The sequence below is a fragment of the Stegodyphus dumicola genome, chromosome 3 (assembly GCF_044657685.1).
Source record: "Stegodyphus dumicola isolate Sdum_Otavi_A_Nest chromosome 3, ASM4465768v1".
In the NCBI taxonomy this organism is placed as follows: domain Eukaryota; kingdom Metazoa; phylum Arthropoda; class Arachnida; order Araneae; family Eresidae; genus Stegodyphus; species Stegodyphus dumicola.
Genome location: NC_140770.1, coordinates 38,038,666 through 38,059,652, shown reverse-complemented (window position 1 = coordinate 38,059,652; position 20,987 = coordinate 38,038,666). Strand labels below are relative to the sequence as shown.

The 20,987-nt window shown below is 31.1% G+C and overlaps 1 protein-coding gene across 2 annotated transcripts in view; it reads left to right on the top strand.

The window, feature by feature from the left end:
* LOC118184163 (death-associated protein kinase dapk-1-like) overlaps positions 1 to 20,987 on the top strand; it is a 174,985-nt gene that overhangs the window by 131,240 nt on the left and 22,758 nt on the right. For both annotated transcript variants that reach the window (XM_085812776.1, XM_085812775.1), the window contains 8 exons: positions 7,711 to 7,809; positions 9,003 to 9,101; positions 10,729 to 10,827; positions 15,431 to 15,508; positions 15,619 to 15,826; positions 18,602 to 18,727; positions 19,487 to 19,681; positions 19,864 to 20,126. In XM_085812776.1, coding sequence (XP_085668902.1) covers positions 7,711 to 7,809; positions 9,003 to 9,101; positions 10,729 to 10,827; positions 15,431 to 15,508; positions 15,619 to 15,826; positions 18,602 to 18,727; positions 19,487 to 19,681; positions 19,864 to 20,126 — 1,167 coding nt within the window. The remainder of the gene's footprint in view (positions 1 to 7,710; positions 7,810 to 9,002; positions 9,102 to 10,728; positions 10,828 to 15,430; positions 15,509 to 15,618; positions 15,827 to 18,601; positions 18,728 to 19,486; positions 19,682 to 19,863; positions 20,127 to 20,987) is intronic.

Below are 20,987 nucleotides of genomic sequence, written 5' to 3'. Positions count from 1 at the left end.
CGAGAAGGTACCGACTTCGGTAAAAATAGTAGTTTTTATACGGCTGGGCTTAGAATTGAACGGACTTGGGATTATACTAGGTACAGCTATTTTATTCCATGTGGCTTCAGTTCTATGTCAGAATTCATCTGTCGCACTCGTTGGTGAGTTTGCCACCCAAAGGGTATAGTGAATGGTGATGTTGACTGCCATGTCGATGGGCCCGGTTCGAAGCTCGGATGTTTAGCTTGGATGTTCGTAAGCGTATACTGTCTCTTCGGCAAGGGGATATTCAAAATACATAGCAAACTGAAAGCCCTCTCGAGAGGTTGCTAGTAGGTGGAGAGGGATGAGAAACCCTCGGACCGCTCCAGGGACGTTCTGCCTCAATTGGGAACAAAATGCACGATGGGACTATACCTGTACCACCAGTGGTGAATTCTTGAAGTCCTGCCTACTTTTACATGAGCCTATACCTGGCTGGTGAGTTTTTCACGCCAGTTCTTCTGCAACCATTAATCAAACGTTTTCAGTTGATAAAGAATCGGATAACTCAGCGATCATGGCAGGAGTTGAAAACCCTACACATTGAGAAAAATAGAACACTACGGTCATCATGTGGTCTCCCATTGCATGTTGGAAACGGGACGACGAAAGTTCCAAAAATATGGAATAGCCATGGGCACCTCAGTAATATAACGGTAGCTGCTCAAAGTACAGAATATAGAGAAATGAGATTAAATACCTAATAGAATCAATCTATGTCCATACCGATATGAATGTGAAGAAATGTAAACTTCCAACATTCTCTTCTCTGTACCTACACGCATGTATACGGCCATCAAGCATGCCCTAAGCAAAAGCGATGCTCGTCAGAAAATGCGACATTATGTCATTCATACATCCATGTGTGCCATTGAACTCCCCGCTGTAGGCGCTGATTCTTGTGCAGTCAAAGGAGGATCGAAATAATCGTTGTAATGTTGACAATCATGTAGCATAACAGACGTCTAGTTATCTTCAGACGAACTTTTCTAAATTATTCTTCAGACAAATCAATCTTCAAATCGACTTTCAGAGCAAAGAGCAGTGCTTCGTAGATACACATAATATAATAATTAGCTGATGAATTATTCCTTCTTTTACAAAGTTGTGACGTTGCTATGCGATTAAATGTTCTAGCCAGTTATCATTTTCTAAGTTAGTAACGTATAGCTAAGCTAATATAAGCTGAACATGTTACTGTCCAATGAAATCAGGTTTTTTTCCTTTTGAGAATCGGAGAATAATTCAGCATTCTTTTAATGATTTGACTTTAGAGTAATATATTACGCCTTATAAGTAATTTTTGATATTTGTTAGCATTGTGAACAATTTTGTGTGTGCTCATAAAAAAAAGGAGATCCCAAAGTTTTAATTTGCAGTTACCTAATTGTGGATAATAATCTGCCTTATATTTATCTATCATAGCTATTGTCAAAATTTGCAAAACAATGCACAATTAATAATGCATTGGTTTAAAATTATAACTATTGCATTGTAGATTTAAAATTTTGAAGTACTGTATTTCGTGCAGATAGAATTAGCATCACGTTATGATGCGGGAAATGTTCTATCCAGAGTAAAGTTTTCTGGTGAACAATTTTTCAGCTTTGCATTGCCTTTAAAATTTCTATTCCGATCTTTCATCTTCATTTTATTCATTTCAATATTGCGTGTGGAGATGGATTATCACATGGTTTTGCGTGTTCATATTTTCCCTTGAGAAAACATTATTTTGAAAATATTATGTTAACTTCCGAGGTTATCTGCTTCTTCAAGCTACATTATCAACAATTCATTTCTAACCTTTCATGATATTTTTTTCCGATCAGATGTTATCAGGAAGATCAAAGTGTCAACGACCAAGTTCATTGTGCCATTAGCTACATAATGACGGTTCATCAGTTCTCTGCTTTGTTTAGAAAATCTTTATGAATGTTATATACAATGCAGTCGAAAAGTTCTTACGGGAAACATGGATTTTAATTGCAAAATCAGAGTTATCCTATTATGCAAAAATATGCCTATCAGTAATTAATTCTTATAAAATGCTTCTCGCATTTTATAGGCAGCTGTATTTAAATACGATCCTTAGGATAATCACTTATTCATGAATATTAAAAATCGTATTAAATATTTATTATACTTATTAAAATTATATTCGCAATAGAAAAAAATATCTGATGTGTACAACACAAGACTTCCTTGCACAGAATATTAAATTATACGCATTTTTCTTGTATTTCATTTAAACTTATTGGATTGAATTAAATCTACTTCTTCGATAGCGCATAAACCACAGTAGAATAAATGTACTCTTTAAAATTCACTATATTTGTTTAGCATAGCGACACTCTGGAGCTAGGTTCACTTAACAGCGTTATATTTCTTACATATTATGATTCTGAACAAAATTTTATCATTTGAAGAATTATCTACTTGCTGCCACATGTTCTATTCAAATACTATAATAAATCTAGAAAGATGTATAAAAGAAATTAAGCAAACAAAACTAAAAAGAAACAGTTTTTCACATACGATTCAGTATTTCTCTTTCAATTAATTCAGTTCTTACTTCGCGAAAACGCTCAAAATATCTATATTAAAAATTACGAAGTAAATCTTAAACACTCAATTCCTCGAAAAATTTCCAGAAAGGATTAAGCATGATTTAATTCACAATAATAAATGAAGGCGTTATCTTTGCTGTTGCGAAGCTTAGTCTCTCTAGCCCTCTGGGCGGCCAGAGGTTTCGCTAAGAAAGCACAAATTTCCCAAAACTTACTATGAGAACAAATTATTTTTTTTATTTTAATGCAAACTCTCCTGGTATTTCATACCTGGATTTGTTTTCTTTTGATATATTGCCATAATTTCGTTGACATATTTTAATACGCACGTATATATACGTTCTTACAGATATCACAATAAATATTCTAGGCCGTATATATACGGCCTTGCCGCTTAGAGGGCTAGATTGGCAGCAAATCTACTATTCTGTTTCAAATGTAAACACACATATCCGCCATGTTGTTTAAAAATTAGGCTTCATCGCACTTAAACAGCTTTTAAATTGTTGATAATTCTACAAACATTGCTTGCAGATTTCCTGAAGGCATAAAAATCTTAACCGGAAGATAAGAACAACATAATTCAATAATTTTTAAAGCAAAAAATGCACAATTTTCAAACATATAAGAGTAAAAAAACTGAGATCACTGAGCCGGGTAACAGAGTGATATATATATATATATATATATATATATATATATATATATATGTAAGATAAAAATATATGAATCAGAATTATAATATAACTATAAACATTAATTCTTCCTCTCTATTCTAAAATCGTAATAACTTATCTGCATTGCGTCATTCAGATTAATCATGCGATCTTACATAATCGTTAATACCAGATTAATCCTGTCTTGACTTTTTATAAATATGTGATGATTTCAAAATGCGTAGAAAGCTGTGGAACTCTCAACAGCTTACGATACTGCGTAGATGACCGAGAAGACTGTAGTGGCTTGATTGGGAATTCAGATGACTAGTTACCTTTTTTATTTTTTACATTCGTTAAACGATGTGAGATTAGTTGAAATAAACTGCACTGAAGTTCCACGCCTGTAGGGTCGAAAATCGTCTGCGCCATATTATTGTAATGAAACTGTGGTTCGAAGGTGGCAGAGTGGAAAGCATGATGACGCAATTTAGCACAACATATCTTGAAAAATCACAATCTTTATTTTTTCCATGCATATCAAATCATCCTTTTTCATATAAGATATTTCTTAATAATATTTGAATACATAAATTGCAGTTTGAATTAGAACGTTATCGTAAGCAGCAGCAGCATGGTTTATAAGCGTCTTGCCACCAGGAAAGCTATTCGGTAAAAAGAGAAAGGTTATAGTACTTTCATAGCAAGAAGGCTGAAGTTTCAGTTCACACTTTTGGTTTAGATGTAATTTGATTGGACGAGAGGCATCTGTTACATAAGATAGAAAAGTCTGGAACCTGTGAGAAGAGATGAATTTAGGGGCAGATTACCAAATTTAGAATGTTAATTTTGAGGTCGTCAATTTTTTTTTTTTTTTTTTTTTGAAACAGCTATCATATTTTGTTACTTACATATCCCCTCCTTCAAAAGAAAAGTTGGGTGAGCAGGATGGAAGAACAAGCATTAGAGCAGCAAATGTGAAAGATATCATTCTGAAATACAAACATATTAACTTTTAAACAAATTTTCTTTGTGCTCTTATTATGACAATTAAGCCGGCAGGATAGTTTCCTGCAGCCTGAAACCTCAATGGAAAATTTAATTCAGCTCTTCAAATCATCGTTTTGTGATAAATCCAAGATAATGTGAAAGAAGTGAATCATCAAGTTTGTTTTTTCAGTGTTGAAAAAATAACAGATCATTCTTCTTCTGTGGTGTTTTGCAAGTGCTTCAAAAAAATAATCACGCGTAGTGTTTACAGATTGAAAGTAATCTCTCGATAAATTGAGAAATTCGAATGCCTAGTGAAAAGGAAATCATCAGTGAATTACCGTTTTGGAATGAAGCATTACAGCGGGTTCAAGGTCGAACTGAGTTAGTGTTTGCAAGTATGTGCGACAGAAAATTATTTGCACTTCCGCTTTTTCAACAGCTCAAAAATTATTCCATTCGTGTGAATCTAGCTCAGGAACTAAATTATTGAATGTGCTGCGGATTCTATAGTTTTCATTTCAACTTTGGTTAAAATTTCTGCAATTTGTTTTGAGAAAATCTGGAATTCTTGTTCATTAATTTTTCTAATTTTTCTAATTTTTCATAATTATGTGTGAGCAAATTAAGTAAGTACTTAATTTTAAGCTATTTAAATTATTCATAGGGAAGGATATTAAGATAAGTTTTTATGTTTTTGAAATTTTGTTGAGAATTTTGAATACAAATTTTATAATTATTCTAAAAATGAAGTAGGTGTAAAAAATAAGTGAAATTATTACAGATATGTAATATGAAATTATGGTAAATGCATGTTAAATTTATGAGTGATTGTATGTTAAGTATAGTGTATGTCGAGAGAGTACCGGGTTCCTAAGCAGAGGCCTGTAATTACCTCTGTATAGTTGTTCCCTTCACCCTCTTCAAGCAAGGTAATGTTGGAGGCTCTCATTTTATGAGTGTGTGTAAATTTTTTATATTATTATTATTATTATATATTTTTTATTATGGAATGTATTAGTACAGTTCTCAAAGGCCAGTTACCTTAATGCAAGGAACGGAGGCCTTTTCAAGTAACTGCCTAGGCACCCTGGGCCACCAGTGCCTAGAACACACTGGTTAGCTCAAGAGGACAGCCCTATTGATGGATATGTTTGTTTAGAAGTATTGCGAGGCCTTCCAGTATGGTAAAATAAAGGAATTGTAAATGAAAGATGATAACGGTAAAACCATAAATTCTGAAAATCTGATGTTAAATTATAACTTATCAGTATAGAAATAAGTATCTTAAATATTTATGTGCATTAAATTTAATTATAAGTAATGATTATGTAAAAGTTTATTTTGTGATAACGGTGAAACCATAAATTCTGAAAATCTGATGTTAAATTATAATTTATCAGTATAGAAATAAGTATCATAAATATTTATGTGCATTACATTTAATTATAAGTAATGATTATGTAAAAGTTTATTTTGTGATATTCTGCGATAACAAGAACCTTCCCTGAAGAATTATGATTATGTGAACTCTCAAACAAAAAGACTTTTGGACCGAAATGCTGAAAAATTCAATAGGACTCTAAAAATTAAAAATTAATTTTAAAAAAATTGATATTTATAAATTATACTTTACAGGACAAAAATTTTATGATTTATTTTTTTTTTCAACATTTGCTAGTACTTTAACTCTTTCTCTTTAAAAAGGCTTCACTGTCACTACGCCTTTTTCTTTTTGAAGGGGGGAATATGTAAGATAAAAATATATGAATCAGAATTATAATATAACTATAACCATTAATTCTTCCTCTCTATTCTAAAATCGTAATAACTTATCTGCATTGCGTCATTCAGATTAATCATGCGATCTTACATAACCGTTAATACCAGATGCCTCTTGACAACCAATCACTGAATTGTAAACCAAAACTTTTCTCTTCGCGTGCTTCCATCTTGCATAACTACGCACTTCAGCTTTTGCCCTCTACTCTGCTAAGATGTAATTTCGCTGGCCTGCTTTCCTTCTCAATTATATCAAAAATGTAATGAATGTTCTTGAATAGGCATAACTAGAGTGCCAAAGTGATTGTGGCCACAAATATCAATTGGAAATAAAAATGGAATTAAAACTTCCTCGACTGCCAAGTTCTTTAGATATTACCAAGTTAGCATTATTAGCATACTGCGCAATCAAAATCTTCTTCAATATGGGTCTAATCACGCATCTACACTGCTCCGTCTCATTTCCTTTGCTTTTATTATTACATATATATATATATATATATATATATGCGTTTGGTGCGGCCGATTGCAACCAAAATACGAGGTGCACATCTGCATGTTATAGCAGTCCTATATACAAAATTGAGTTTTTGAGTTATGCGAGATACATACGTAGGTACGTACGTACAGACACCACGAAAAATTCTCTTCAGAATTCATGTTAAATTAGTTTTACAATTTTTTCGTAAAGGAATCCATTATAAGGATTAAGGATTCCTTTAATCTAATCCTTTATTCTAAAGGAAAGGGGGAAAGGAATCCTTTATTCTGTCCTTACGTACGGTGTCACGCAAAAACATTGTTAAATTGCATTCGATAGCGGTCAGAATGGATATTTTCGTTGAAATATGCTGCCTAAAACTTTTCGCAATTACAATTTTTACTTCGTACAAGGAAGTAAAAAAAAAACTAAATGATTATCGGAAAGCCGTAGTTTACCAACTGCTTTTATACAGCTGAAAGAATAAGTTGTTGAAAGTTCATACGAGTAGAAAGTCGAAATAGGAATATATGGAAGAAAATGAAGATAAAAAGTTACGAGGTTTATCTTGATCTGGTAAAAGTTAATTAGTCCGAAAGCCCTAACAGACGCAAGTGAATTATCGCTATGTTGAAAAGTAACTACAGAGTCACAGAAACGTATAAATAAAAATTTTTATTTAAACATAAATTAAAATATAAATGCACGTTTTTATGCTAACAAAATCGACTACAGCTTGTGATGGTGCAACTAAAGGAACAGTCAAAACCTGGATTAGCGGTCAAGGACTACTCTATTTAAATATGCTCGAAACTGGCTGAATAATTCTACTGGCATATCCAATTTAAATGTCGGCAGCGATAACATATAACGCAAAGTCTAATAATTACAACTATTAGAACTGGTGGGAACTAAAGGAAGCTAACACGCACAAGCCAGAAATACGTTCTGTCTTTACTACAAAAACCTCAGTTTAAATACTATCTAACTCATTTGCATTTGCTGAAGAAACGGAAAGGAGAAGTTGTAGTAAAAGTTGAAATTATAAATAACTGGTTAATTTAAGTAATAACGTTACAAAGTAATGTAATTATCCAAATTAAACTCAAAATGATAATATTTTTCTTTAAAATGTAATTCTGGTGTAGAAAATAGTAGTGCCAAAAAAAAATTATTATTGAGACTTAAATATTCCTTTTTTTTACTGCAGTGTGAAAATACAGCCCTGCATTTGGCTATGAGAAGACATCATGAAGCCGTTGCATTTTTGCTGTTGCAAGCAGGATGCCAAACTGATGTTTTCGATAATGTAAGTTTACAATATTTTTTTGTTTACTTTGCTTCTTTAGTTTTAAGACTTATAAAGTAATATATATTGAAAAATGTATATGATTAGATTTTAAAAATTAATTTGTAGAATAGTAAACGTTTTACAAAACTATACATTTAAAAAATTCTGCGACTGCAACACTTCATGTGTTTAATCTCTGAGTTTAAATGGCAGCATTCCCATTATTTTCTTTAGATTTTGAACCAGACATATTCTGTTATAATAATTATTGTAGTCCTTAAATGTCATTTATGAACCAGTTCTTGTCGAGACACAGAATCAACAAAAAGATACTATGAACTTTCTTTTATTATTAAGGGGCCACCGTATTTTCCTCATGTGTTTACCCTCCCCTTATTTTTTTTTACTTGTTTTATCATCCGAAAATCGAGGCAGAAATTATGCAAATAATTTAATTTCCGAAGAAGGCAATTACAGTAAAACATAACAAATGAAATGTAGCCGTGGATATACTACAGGTAACTATTACAATATTATTTCTTTAAAAGAAACCTATATTCCAATAAATATGCATAATAATATTAACATAACAATTTCAAATAAGATATCTTCATTTCTACTTTACTGTAATTTGAATATTGCCCATTCTTATTATTATCTTTGCTATTTCTTAGGCCTCGATGATCCATAAATAAGAAGAGAAAGTTAATGTGCAGCTGTGACTCAGCGAAATAGTAGACAGAATGTCATTTCGTGTTTATTTTGCTGTGATGGATCCGTTCTAGTAATAGGCTGGCATAAATTTCAACAGTTAGAAGAGAAAGGTTTGGTGTGACCTTCGCAGATAGTTTACAAGGGTTTATTTTTGTTACTAAGACAAAAACATTTTTTAAAATTTAGTGGATCTCTTTCTCTAAACGTTATGAGAATGGAGAAAATTATTCAAATTAAAAATTTTTCAAAACCTCTCGTTAAAAAGCTAAGGAGAAAACTGCGAAGGAAATACGGTAATACGGTATTACAAATTAAAGTCACAATTATTTCAACCTATTTTTTAACTTATAACGAAAAATTATATTTAATGGTAAAAATTCTGAAAAGCTGTATCACCTTAAAGTTGTTTTTGATATTAAACTATATTATGAACTGAATATACTATTTTCTGTGGGTTAAACAATTTCATGAACTGATATAGTGTTTTTTCTATGTAGCAAGGAGAAGGACCAATCCATATTGCCTGTAGAGATGGGTTATTATCACTGGCTAAGGCTCTGTGCGCGTCAGGAACTAAAGTAAATGTGCCAAACAAGGTAAAGAAAAAATGTTCAGACTATTTTCCTGAAATTAAGATAAATTTATAATATGAGGATTTTATTTCATTAAATACTGATGTTGAATGGAAAATTTCAGTAGGATTAATTGTTTTTGATTATGAATAGAATAATTAATACATTTAGATATTACTATCTACTGTTTAATACCGTATAGTGAGTTAAATACTACAATTATTCATGTCTTTTACACATTTGATAAAAAAAAATTAATTAAAAATTTAATAAATGAATGTAAATTTCATGCGCAGGTAAAGCAATACTGTTTAGAATTTCTCAAACGCTATTAACTTTTACACGTTAAAATGTATCGTATGTTACATATTTGAATGTGACTACTACATGTGTGAAAAATAATGCGTGATTTATTATTAATTTAAAACTTCTGACTGAAAGCTTAGTGTCTAGGTAAAGGGAAGACAGACTGAACATTTATTTCAATCTTTATTTTTTATTTACTTTCTTTTCCCGCCAAAACTTCAAAAAGTCTTCGGCAAGAGTTTCAGTTTTACAAATAGAATTTTTCTAAAATTTTCTTCAGCTGACTAAAATTTTCTACATTTTCAATGTATTCTTCTTATACACATTCCACTTTTCGGTCTTATATTATAAGCTTTTCTTAAAAAAATAATTATAAGCTTTCGCAAATTTTTTTCAGTTCCCTCATAAAATATAAAATCAAGAATTACCATACTTGAATTTCCCATAACTGACATTTCATGTGTGTTACTGACAGAAAAATTCATTTAACATTATTAAATAATTTTTTAACTTTTTACATTAAATAATAGGTAAACAATTTCCTTTAAATTTAATTCGAATAAAATAAATAAAAAATCTGAAAGGTTTCAAATTTTAAATTACGTCCAAAGAGGCTTTTTTTAACGTTTTGTGTGTTACTTTTATTTATTAAATATCATGTTCTACGTACTCAAACTATAAAATTGAGTTCAACAGCAATATCGCAAAATAATTTTAAAATGGCCTCACCTTTTGAATTTCGGATACAGAGTCTCGCGCGCTGAAGATAAAAATATTTTTTTCGTACAGTGTTGCCATTGCTCGCTTTGAAATCGTTTAGTTTTTTATTTGTTGAATTTGTTGAAATGTTACAAAATGTGAAATCGATAATAAAATAAATTTCAAATTCAAATTAGGGCTTTCACATGCCCATACTCTATGGAAGATTACGTTATTCGAATTTTGATGGCTCTAGGTGCCGTTGTTTTATCACAATGCGAGAAACATACATACATTCATGCAGATTGCTCATTATTTAATTTCTTTAAATATAATACAGGGCGATAATATTTGGTGGCAACAATTTGAAAAGTAATTCACCGTATATAGTTTCCAACACAAAATAACAAAACGAAATTAATAGTCCTTCAGGGCAATCTGCTCCTTTGGACTAAAAACAAATTTTAAATATTAAAAAATTAATATACCTTAAAAATTAAAATACTTTAACCAGATGTGTATTCATATTTTCGAAATAAAGCTCCCTGTAAGCAGCTCCATTTTTACGAAAGAGAGGTTTGAAGATTTGAACATATTATAACCTTTTTGTTCATACTGCAAAATTATTTATTTTTTACCATTTCAGATGGGATTTTATCCTATTCACCTTGCTGCCAAAAATGGACATATCGAAATAGTGAGAACACTCTGCATAGCTGGATGTATTGTGGACCAAAAGAATAGAGTATGTTCATATTTTTATTTATAAGCTTTTATCTATATTTCAGCTGCCAATTATAAACAAGTAATTTAACCTCTAATAACCTGTTCTAACTCCACGTATTTCTAGGAACTGCAAATAATGGTGTACTTAATATAGCAGATTTAATATAAAAAGCATAAAACCATGAAAGTATGATTATTCAAATGTATTTGGAAGTGAATATGTTCCAAAGATAGTTTATGGCTATCTGCAATAGTTTTTTTAAATTTTCATGGACTTTATAATTCTTTATGAATCCAACCTGTTCAAAACAAAATTAAATTTAAATTAATTGAATTGAATTTAAATTCTTAACTCCGTCAAGGGAAAGAGAAAGTGAATCTTTTCATGACTAAGATGACCAATTCTAAATGTGACAAGTATTTCATGAACACGTAAATAAATTTCGATATTGATAATTACAGAATTATTGTTTAAGATGTAGCCTGACTGAGGTCATCAAATATGTATTAATGTGAACACCAAATGTATGCTCTGAAACTAGAGTATTTTATGTATTAAAAATCAAGAATCACATTTCTATAATAACAAAGGTATTTTTTATGGAAAGCAGCAGATAATCTTTTCCAAATGATTAATTTTATTCTTTCTCAATATGGAGTAATTTATCACACATAGTAAGCGCCGTTGAATGTGATCACGTTTGTCCACGGCTATTTTGGTAACAATGAACGATGAGTAAAAAAAAAGCGATGGAAGTAAACTAATTTAATATAAATATAACAAAAAACACAGCATTTTAATTAGGAAAAGGCAGAAATTTGTTTATGACCTCTTTAATATCTTTAAATACAAAAACCCGTCTATGAAGGATTCATAACGTTTTTGGAAATTATTTGACCGATATTGAACCCCTAGTCTTAATACCTGAAGGGCGTCCTTCGTTGAAAGAGAACATGACAATATAAAATTAAAGAACATGCCAATTTAAAATTAAAAATTAGGCAAAAAAGAAGAATCTTAGTAGATCTTTTTATGTATTTTTTTTCTCCTCAGGGAAAAGGAGGGGAAAATTCTACAGATTATTTTTAAATTTTGAATTTCGTAAATTTGAAATGAATCTTAGTGAACATGCCTTCAAAACTCAAAGTAAAAGTATTAACTTTTACATCGTAATTAAAGGTTACGAGATTCCTGGCAGTCTGCCTGAAAGGAAACTGGCTGAAAGGTACAATGGACGACAGACAGTAAATATGATGGATCATTTACTTTATGAATATCACAAATGCGTTGCTATTTATGCGCAGTCCTAATTAATATTCTAATGATGGTTAGCAGAATAAACATAAATTAAAGAAAAGAATTAACATAAAAATAACATGTTAGCTAACATAAACTTAAGAAGTTGACCCAGGTAAAAACATAACAGTTAAAGGTAGAAGTAGGCAGGACAACAGAATTTCACCATTGGTCATACAGATGCAGACCACCACGCTACTTGTGCAGTTCTGCCACAATTTTGAGGGAGAACACCCCGAGGGGCGATCTGATAATATCCCATTCCTTTTCCCCTTCCACTAACATCTCTAGAGGACTTCCAGTTCACCGTGTATTTTGGGTACCCTCTTGCCGCACAAACACTATGTGCTTACAAACATCCATGCCCTCTTCGGAATTCGAACTTGAAGGCCTTGCCAAGTTCAGAATATTGAATAATCATATGGTCCTGCAAAATTTAAATCTCACTGGGTATTAAATTTAAGTTACCTATAAAACTCTAGCAATTTACATTTTCTACACTGATTGCAATGAGCATTTTGTACATTTAAAGGCAAAACATAAAAAAATTCCACTAGAGTTCTGATCGGCTGCAAAAGTAACATTCTGGTACTACGTTTTTTGTAAAATTACATATTCGATTCATTTGTCTGTTAACGTAAATCTAGAAGCAGCTGTGCTCAACAGAATGCTCAATCCAGATATATTAAGTAATAAAAAGCACATATTATTTGCAATGTAATGGAGAGCTATGATGTTAGTATCGCATATAATAATGTATCTGATTAGATCACATAATCGCATATAATAACGTATGCATCTGAAAGATTATCCAGTCACTCGAATTTCAAATCTGCATACGGTAGCTTTTTAACGATTCTAGGATTCCTTCCAATAGTTACTTAGATTTTTCGTACAAAATGAGATCCCAAAAATTACGTTCTTCTACATAATATATGAGCAGTATTTAGGAAATATTTGAAATATGATTCCTTACCATAGTAGCTGACGGGTAATTCATTGAACTGAAACCGGACAAAATGGATTCTGCATTTTCTAAAGTGTGAACCGCATACATCCGGAATTTTAAATATTTTCTATTTTGAATTAATCATATTTTAAGTTTCTGTGAAGTATGTGGGTTCACGCTTCTTCAGCCTTCAGATGGCTATTGATAAACACCATGCTTCGCTGAATCTTGCGGTATTGCTATGCGGATTGACAAGGACATAAAATAATTAAGACATAAAATATTTGCTGGTTTCATATTTATGCCGGTTTGCTTGACTGAGAATAAACCGCTTGACTGTAGGTTTAAGATAACATGAATTATTGAAATATATCTGCATAAAATTCGACTGAAAATAAAATACTGGGGCAATCGTATTTGCCATGAGGGAACTTCATTTCGCGCCATTGATCACTAAAGCAACCCACTAGCGACCATTTCTATGATTTAACCATTTGAAATCCCTTACGTATGGTTTGAAAACAAATTGTGTGTTACTTAATTATTTTCATTTATAGATTTTATTGCTCTGTTCCGTGGTAGTTTAAACAGCAAATAGTTTTAAATTATAGTATCACTCTTGTATATAGAAAAGCAAATACGCGTGTACGTATGAATATATGCATGGGATAATTTTGGACAGTAAGATCAGATAACTTAACTAAAAAAGCAAAAGGCACCAATTATTTTTTAATCATAGCCAGAGTGTGAAAGATGTAGCTCGCACACGATAGACGATAGCGTGAAACTGTTGCGTAGATGAATGAAATTTTCATAATACATGTTTATTACTTGATGACTGATTACTACAGCTTTTTGAATGATACAGCACAATGGGTGCAATCTGCACCCCGCAATTTCGTATACGCAAATCGCATTGTTACAACAGTTTAGTTGCCAAACTAATTGTCAATTAATTACATGCTTATGTAACGAAAGCAGAGAAGAAAAATTATATATTAAGCAGCTGGAGTTATTTATAAAATCTGAATGCTTTGTTTCAATCCTGAACAGCGATTGAGCAAACAACAATGCGGATAAAAATTATGTCCCAAATAGTGCAGTACATATTTTTTGAAGGGAGATGTATTTAAATTAAAATCAGAAATTAAAAGGTCCATTGTCATTTTAATTAGATATTTTCTTTCATATTTTATATCTTACATATCTACCCCCTTCAAGGACAAAAATGCATGGCGGTAGAAAAGAGTTTTCAAAAGAAAGCATTAGAGCGTGAGCAAAGGAAGAAAAATTCTGTGCAGGCTTTTCTTGATGAACACAGGACAATGGGTGCAATCTGCACCCCGTAATTTTACATACGCAAATCACATTGTTACAACAGTTGAAATTGCTATGCGGTTAATTTATAAGCTCCGAATGCTTTTTTTGAATCTTGAATAGCGATTGGGCAAAAGCGTACAGCAATGCGGATAAAAATGATGACGAAAATGGTGCAGTACGGAATTTTAAAGGGGGATGTATTTAAATTAAAATCAGAAATTAAAAGATCTATTTTCAATAAAATATTGACAATAAAAAAAACTCATTGGCGTAAAAGGAATCTATATCAGAATCAATGTATGGATGAATCTTTATTCCATAACTCATGAGCCTTTTAAAAATGAACCAACACAAGTTATATTCAAACAAATATGAATATCTTGTTAACAAAATTAGTCGCTGCTGATATATTACTGATAAAAATTCTGTGTATTATATCATTTTGAAGTTATTCAGTATACTGATTAATAAATGCTTGAAAACTAGTACCATAGTTTTTTTACTGTTTACACCAACGACCTTTGCTGTTTTAGAAAACGAGGATGATGTATTTTTGTCATTTGAAATATTTACCTGTTTTTAATAAAATATCTTATTTTTCTCATGTTATCGCAAAATAATGAGTTTTTCAATTTGATATACGTATGAAAGAAATAGCAGTCTTAGAAATGAAGTCTTAAAAATGAAATGTCTTATGAATGAGTCTTATGAATGGAAAATGAGTCTTATGAAAGAAATAGCAGTCTTAGTTATGAAAGAAATACAGTCTTAATTCTTCTCGAGTGACTGCCAGCCAGATGGGTAATTTTAGCCTTATATCCTGCGATTATTATTTTATGGATTAAAATAACAACGGTGACCTCAGATTTCTTCTGCAAGACTGCCGCGAAAACATACTATAGTTCAGATTTTTAATGTATTAGAGCTTCCAGGGGCTACATATGTAGTATAATAAATTTTTGTAACAAAATGGTGAAATTGTAATCTGTGATTGTAAGATATTTTTGTATAATAATTTTGTGAATGATATTTATCATTGAAACAACTTAATTTTAGGAGGGAATACCAGCAGAAATATCGGCTCTTGCTCAGGGCTATAACGATATAGCAGATATTCTGAACAGATTAAAAAATGTAAGTTTTTCTTTTGTGTCAATATCAAATACAACTGTCAGTCATAACCTAAGAGATAAAACTGTCATAATATGCCTGTCATAATCAAGATTTCTTTCCAAATGCCTCAGGAGCAACAGAGAGAGGATTATATCAATCAATTGACAGCATCTGTTCAGCCAATCACTCGTATCCAGCTGAAAGTCCTCGGCCATAGTGGTGTGGGCAAAACATCTTTGTTGGACTCCCTCAAATGTGGATACTTTAGTTCCTGGTTTAGGAGATCTAAGTCAAATTCCTCGTCTTCTGTTGGCAGTGGATGCGTTAAAATGAGAAATGGTGAGTAACAGTTTAATTTAAGACTTTCATAAGTCATGTATTTTCCAGAATTGTCTCTGCTGTTTAGATAAGTCTTCTCAATATTCTAGAAGTACAGGCAACAATTTATTGAATAATCCACATGGTTAATTCTTCAGAAAGAAAAGATAAGTTTTAAATGAGAAAAACAATAAAAATCTGAAAGGTTTCAGATTTTAAATTACGTCTAAAGGGGCATTTCTTTTAACATTTTGTCTGTTACCTTTATTTATTAAACATCAAGTTCTTGGCACTTAAACCATAAAATTCAGTTCAAGAGCAATATCGCAAAATAGTTTTAAATTGAGCATATCTTTAGAATTTCCGATAAGCAGTCTCACGCGCTGGAGATTAAAAATGTTTTTTTCTGTACAACTTTTACCATTGCTCGCTTTGAAATCCTTGAGTTTGTTAATCAAAAATTCGTTAAAGATTTACAAAATATGAAAAATATAATAAACCAAATTCAAAATTTCAAATTCACATGCCCATATTAGCAGTAGGATTACGTCATTCAAAATTCGATGGCTCTATGTACCGTTATCACAGTGCGAGAAATATACATACATTTATGCAAATTTTTCATTATTTAATTTCTTCAAATATAATGCAGTACTTTAACATTTGGTGGCAACGGTTTGAAAAGGGAAACGGACATTTATAGTGAACCAACGCAAAATCGCAAAACGAAAACAATAGTCCTTCAGGGACAAAGCCCCTTTGGACTAAAAAGTAGAATACTTTTCAGAAGAAGAATTTAAAATTTGAAGCAATAAGAATTCATTTTTTCCATAAAGATATCTCAGATAATTATTCTGAAGGTATAAATTTTTAATCCTTCTATGCCCTTTGTCGCCTTCAGAAAAAAGTGTTTTAGATGTTGTGCTCTCCAATAAATTTAAACTGTTTAATTTCTTTCTGATTCGGCTGAAGACAATTTCAACCAATTGACTTCATTATGTACAGCGGGAGTGTTATCACGAAAATTTTAAATAAACGTATCTTATAATTCACAGAAGTCGGAGTTGAGCGAAATAAATTACAAAACCGTATGTGAAATAAGCAAGGAGAATTTGAGGACCTTCTTCAGCAAAAAAGCTGAAATTGCTTCAAGTTCTATGTGAAAACTTCAAAAGATGGAAAAAAGTCAGCATAATTCTTTTGTTTATATATGAAGGCATTTTGAAACTCTAAGTCCCAAAACTGCACAATTTATTAAAATTTTGAGAAATCAGTTGCCAGTTTTTCTATCATGCCACTAAATCTGACTCCCTTTCTTCAAGGATGGAAAACACAAATTTTTATTTGAAAATTCTTCTATGAACACAGTTTAATTTGATATTTTTAATATAATACATAATTAGTCATACTTCTAAGTGCATATAAATAACATTAATTTTCTGTTTGCTGTGGAAATTGAAATCAAATTAAATTTAAGCATTTTATTCCCTGTTTTTAGAGTTCTTACTTAATTTTGCAAGCTTCTACCTTCTTCATTAATTGGGATTTAAAACGTAATGTAAGAAATAACCAATTTTACTAGACATATAAGGTATTTTTCCCACTTCCCTAGCGTGCCTTCGTGGTGTAACGGTAGTACGCTGGGCCGGTATTCCAGAAGTCCGTGGTTCGATTCCCGGCGAAGGCGGTTGCTAATTTTTCATCTCTCTGGCTTCCAAAAAATCCTAATGTCTCTACAGACAGACTGTATCAAGTTGTAAAGATGTAAATCAGTGGTTCATTTTCAAAGCTTTTACAATAAAAACTAAACCAAATTAAAATTCGTTCATTAATTTCGTTGTTTTCAAAAATATGATTCCCTTATCTCTGCACAGAAGAGTTGCAACTATCATCTTGTAGAGACATCAGGTTAATTCGAGGTCGGAAAGATGAAAAATTAGCAATCGCCTTCCCCGGGAATCGAACCACGGACCTCTGGAATATCTGCCCAACGTGCAGAATCAATACACCACAAAGACACGCTAGGAAAGATGGAGAAATACCTTATAATCTTTTTTAAATGGAATTATTTAATATTGACACTTTATGTTTCGAAAAATGTTTTACGTTTCCTTAAATTGTATTTAAAACATTAAATTTCTTCATTCTTAAGGTAATTGAAAGAAAATCCTACGTAGAAAACAAAGTGTTAAATATTTAATATATTAAAGCAAAATGTAAATTTCGCTTATTATCCCAAAAGGCCATTTAACTTCGAAACACGATTTTGCGTTTTTCACTTTAAAGCGTTATTTCGCTTTCATTCGAGTCTATTGCCATTCCGAAAAAACGAAAGATATTATTCTTTTATATTTAATATGTCTGTTAACAAACTAAACTATTTCAAAGCAGCAAATATAGTTCTTAAGAATATTACTATTTTACTTTTTAATCTGACTAATTTAAATGAAAATTTAATTCATGATATGTCTAATTAAGAACATCAAATATTTTTATAGAATTACATTACATATTTTTTGCTTTTTGAATATACAGAAGATATATAACGTTCCGTATTAGTCTAAATGCATATTCATCTAATATACTATAAAATGTTTCGCTATCCCACCTGGGCCATCTCGATTAATAGTCTCTATCGATATTAAGCTTTAAAAGAGCACTTTATGGGATCATTAAAATGCGAACTCTTTCAGATTTTTTTAATTATTAATTTTCATTGCTATGTTTTAACGTAATTTTAATCTCGCTATGTTCACATATTCAAATTTTAGATAATATATTTTTTTTCCCTCGCAGGCACTCATTCCAGTAAATCCAGTATTGAATCTGACTACTGCACGTCTGATGAACCTTGTTTATCATTCGAAACCAATTTTGACAGCTATACCCATGGCATTGATATACATCAAGTCAATATCTCAGGTATTTTGTTTATTCAGTTATGCAAATGAAGTTACTCTAAACCCCAGAAACCTAGACTATCGTAATTTAACAAAACCCTTTCAAAGAAATGAAAATAAAAGTTCTTTGTTTCGTTATTCTTTCACAGGAATGAACCTTAGAGCTACATAAAAAATCCATTTAACAGAGAAAGAGAAACTTGCGGAGTTATTAGGTTTATGTCTTAAATTTTTAATAGTTCATGTTTACGAAAAATATCCTTTTTAGCAAGGTTTAATCACTCACCATACATATAGGCAAGTAAATCATGGGCTTTCAAACTAAAAAAAATTTCGAATATTTCTTAAACTTTATTAAATAAACATTGCATTAAAATGTTTCTGAAAGGTACAATAATAATTTTATTTTCCAGGGGCAAGATAAACGAACATCTTTGATGCAAAACAAACTTTATTACAGATGTGTAGTATTTAAAAACACTCCCTTATTCTTGGCATCAGTTTGTGTTTTATTTCTATGCCTATTAAAGCTGATTCAAAATTCGGAGAAATTAAATCTTGGAAATGTGACATTGCATCTTAATATTTTAATGGAAATATAATTAATATACATCTGCTTAAATTATTTATTAATTTTGATGTCAATCAAATAGCTCATTAGCTTTTAATTACTGATGTAGGTAATAAGCAAGTATTTTATTTTTCTTATGAATAGTTTCAAATATTCTTTTTCTTTCCATACTGTTCAGCGAAGGTCGCTTATTTCAAATTTCATTACTAGGAGTTGGAGATTTAAGCTTATGGGAATATTCTGGACACGAGCCGTATTATTTAGTTTACGACAGATTCTTGGGAAATAGCTATTGCCTTCACGCTATCGTCTTCTCTTTGAACGAACCTTTTGATGTTCAGATGCAGCAAGTCATGTTCTGGCTTTCTTTCCTTCAAGCCAGGATACCTCCTCAGGAACCTCTTGGTAAGCTTGTTTTATTTCAGTTCAGTGTTATTAAATCTTTCAGCTCAATTTGTTATTTGTTGTAAATCAGCTCGGGCGAGATGCACTCTTTTTAAATCCAATGGAAATTTTAAAAAATCGAATGCCATTACCGTGGATTTTAATATTTTTTGCGATTAACTTCGTTTGAAATTCTTGTTTAGGTCATTGTGGCAAAAGCAACTCTGCTGCAAAAGTAGTATTAGTGGCAACCCACGCAGATCAAGCGAACTGCCAAAGAAGCAATGTAACCAGTGAATACGTAAGTACAGAAGCTGATGCGATTTTAGAGGCGGCTTGTCTCAGGTTCAAGCACATATTCGACATTCATGATGTAGTCTATGTAATGGATGCGCACGTGGTCGGATCCCAAGCTATGAAGTCTCTAAAGCAATATATCAGCAACTGTAGGAATGCCATCACACAGGTATATTTTCCTTTTTGCATATTGCTGCATTAATTAAAACTTAAATGTATATATTATGTATATTTGGTGTTACTTTGGTAGACGGCTGCACGGATTTTGAATTTTTTTTTGGGGGGGGGGGGCGAGCGATACCACTTACGGTAAACCCATTGCTATACAAGTTATTTATGGTAACTGATACTTTGTTGTCATTTTATTTAAAAAATAATGCGTTTTATTATGCATAAATTTCGTGTTTTAAATATTATTTATGGCTTCTAAATATTAAAAATCAATTTAATTTTGCATTTTTATTTGAAATAAAAATTTTATTGTTTATGATATTTTATGGAATTTCATGTTGTGGATGATGTAATGAATGATGTTACTTTACTTTAAAAGTAATTGGTTTTAATAGCTATAAATTTAATCTAATGTTTTAAGCATTATTTATGGCTGTTAAATATTAAAATAAATTTAATTTTACATTTTTTAAAATGATTTTATTATGTATGATTATTTAAATAATTATAATTCTATTCGTGATGTAATCAGCTCCCTGATTGGTTACAAAATATTTGTGCATTAACGAACTGTAATCAGCTCCCTAATTGGTTACTGAATATTTGTGCATTACCGCGGCATTTTAAAATTTTATTATTTATCTCTTCGAATTCCTTAGATTACGCTTTTCAATTTTTTTTACAAATTTTTTAAAATTTTTTCCCTTAGATTGCATTTTTTAAATTATGTTACATTTTTCAAATTTTTTTATTGATATCTAAATTATGATTCCGATTTTTTTTTGTGTTACTTATCAATATACGACAGGTTAAATACTCAAAAAAAATGTAAGTGCATATTTTTCTTTTACTTTATAAT